We start from the raw sequence: 2,155 nt of genomic DNA, 5'->3' as shown, positions 1-2,155 counted from the left end.
TGAGCCGGCATCACATTTTGAGATTGACGAAGTCAACACAGACGCCTCGTAGTCAACATGAACATCTCTCCCACTGAACGAACATCGCTGAAAAGTCTGAAATAAATCTAAGAAAATGCGAGCACCAATGACAAGTCTAAAACTTAAACCCTGGTAGGTTGGTTCCACCACAAGGAATCTAACAATCTAAGTTAGCTCAGTTTGCATCCAGGAACTTATCTCTATATTTTTGCGGTCTCAAATTGAGGCAGCACCCCTTTGTGCTGCAAATGTATATCACATGTGCGTACAAAACAAAACGCAGCCATGCGCATCCCAACTGTTATCTAAACCCCAATGGATTGATCTCCTTGGACAAGTAACTCGATTAGGGACCGTAAATGGCAAATGAACGACGTCTGCAAGTCCATTTAGTAAGTTTTAGCTAGCTAGATATTTCATTTTCCCTGATTTTTTTATTGGACTGTTAGACCATAAGTGGGTTTAAACGGGATTAAATGCTACTCGGTTTACATCCCTAAACTCAATTACTCATTCTGCATTTTTGGGCATTGTACTTCATCCGGCGTGTAAGGATCAAGAATGATAACTCTAGTTGAAAAACAAAGAAAGAGTAAAGTACACAAAGAAGAAACGTACGAAAAAGAACAGTTGCAAGTACCAACAAGATGGTTAGGTGGCCTCAGTTTGGGAAATCAATAATTGTAAAAATGGGAAAGACGGTTGGTACGAGCATTGATCAACGACTAAAGTTCATCATGTGGAATGCTCATATATGCTTTCTCTCTAAAGATGAGATTCCTCAACATAGTTCAGTTTGCAATTGATTCTCAGTTACCATCAGACGAAACAGCGCACAGAGAAGTTGGAGCTATACATTCCTGATAAAATATCAAATCATCAACTAAATTGCCCAATGGACAACATACTGTGCCTCCCTGCGCTCCTAGAAGCTAAACCATCAGGAAGCCTGAAGATGAACGCGACAGTGACTGGGTATTCCTCTCGATCCTCCACGACCACGATACCTAACTGTTGAGCGATGAGGAGGTAGCAGGTAGCGGCGTCTCCTGGTCAGCCGAGGAAGACGTGAACGTTGACGGCGAGGATGAGGATGGCGATGAGGGCGAAGTAGATGACGGCGTGGACGAGTATGGAGATGCCGCTGGTCTGAAAGTTGCCGAACTCCACCATCCTGCCCTTGCCGGGGATCTGGAACAGCAGCCCCGGCGAGAGGAGGATGAAGAGCACCAGGCCGATGAACACCGGCGCCCAGTCCGCCATGCCCCTTAGCTCCCTGCTACAGGACTCGCCGGTTTGATCTCTCCTCGCCCCCACGGTTGCAGCTGGGCTCACCCTCTGGTTCCTTCGCCTGCTCTGTGATTGTAGGACCTGGGGACAGTGGAAGGAGTGTGATGAGTGAGGCCACGAGCGGGTGGGAGTGTGACTGTGTATATATGGCCTTTGGCGAGGGATCGGAGCCAACTGGGCACACAGGATCCCAAACCGACGCACACGGTCACCACCAGCGCGCCATGCCTTTCCGCACGCTCGTGACGTGTGCTCGTCCGCACATGCCGTCCTCTAGCCCGCTCGTTCGAGGAAAAGGCGGGGTGGTTTGCATGGGCGGATCAATGGAGTCGACGGTGGTGGTGGACTGGTGGTTGCCGTGTCCATTTCGGAGCGGGGCTGGAGGTCCATTTGGTGAAGCTAGACGACACTGCTCGGCGTCGCCCTTGATTGCCCTGTCCCCGCATGATTTGTTAGGCGCGCACATGCATGCATGCATGCTCCTTGTGGTCGTCTCGAGGGTAGTAGATCTACGGCAAGTTTCTACGGATTGAAGTTACGGAAAGCTCTCCCACCAATCATTCCCTCTCGTGATTTGCACCGTTGGGCCGCTCTCCCCTCTACTCTCCAACCATAATTTGCCACATCCTTCCGTGTCAGCCATCCTGTAAAATATGTCCGTAGGTGTAGCATCGTTGGGTAGTAGATATGTAGGAGTATTGGACAAAAGCGATGATCGTTGTGGGCTTGGGGTGGGGTGTCAAGCAAACAGAACATCGTGGTGCGTGGGCGTTGTGTGCACGCCGCTCGTGGCGGTCTGTGCCATGGCAGAATCTGCCAATTCCCCGAGTGCGATCGAGTGGTG

The 2,155-nt window shown here is 50.2% G+C and overlaps 1 protein-coding gene across 1 annotated transcript; it reads right to left on the bottom strand.

Moving 5' to 3' along the window:
* Window positions 1-739: 739 nt before the first annotated feature.
* On the bottom strand, window positions 740-1,538 carry LOC125529389 (uncharacterized). Its single transcript, XM_048693803.2, has one exon. The coding sequence runs from the start codon at window positions 1,282-1,284 to the stop codon at window positions 1,075-1,077; it is 210 nt and encodes a 69-aa protein (XP_048549760.1). The 5' UTR covers window positions 1,285-1,538; the 3' UTR covers window positions 740-1,074.
* Between the last annotated feature and the right edge of the window lie 617 nt (window positions 1,539-2,155).

Source organism: Triticum urartu, chromosome 5A (genome assembly GCF_056163025.1).
Source record: "Triticum urartu cultivar PI428250 chromosome 5A, HENAU_Tu73, whole genome shotgun sequence".
NCBI classification, from domain to species: Eukaryota; Viridiplantae; Streptophyta; class Magnoliopsida; order Poales; family Poaceae; genus Triticum; species Triticum urartu.
The sequence above is the reverse complement of the archived record's forward strand: the minus strand, read 5'-3'. Positions and strand labels throughout refer to the sequence as shown.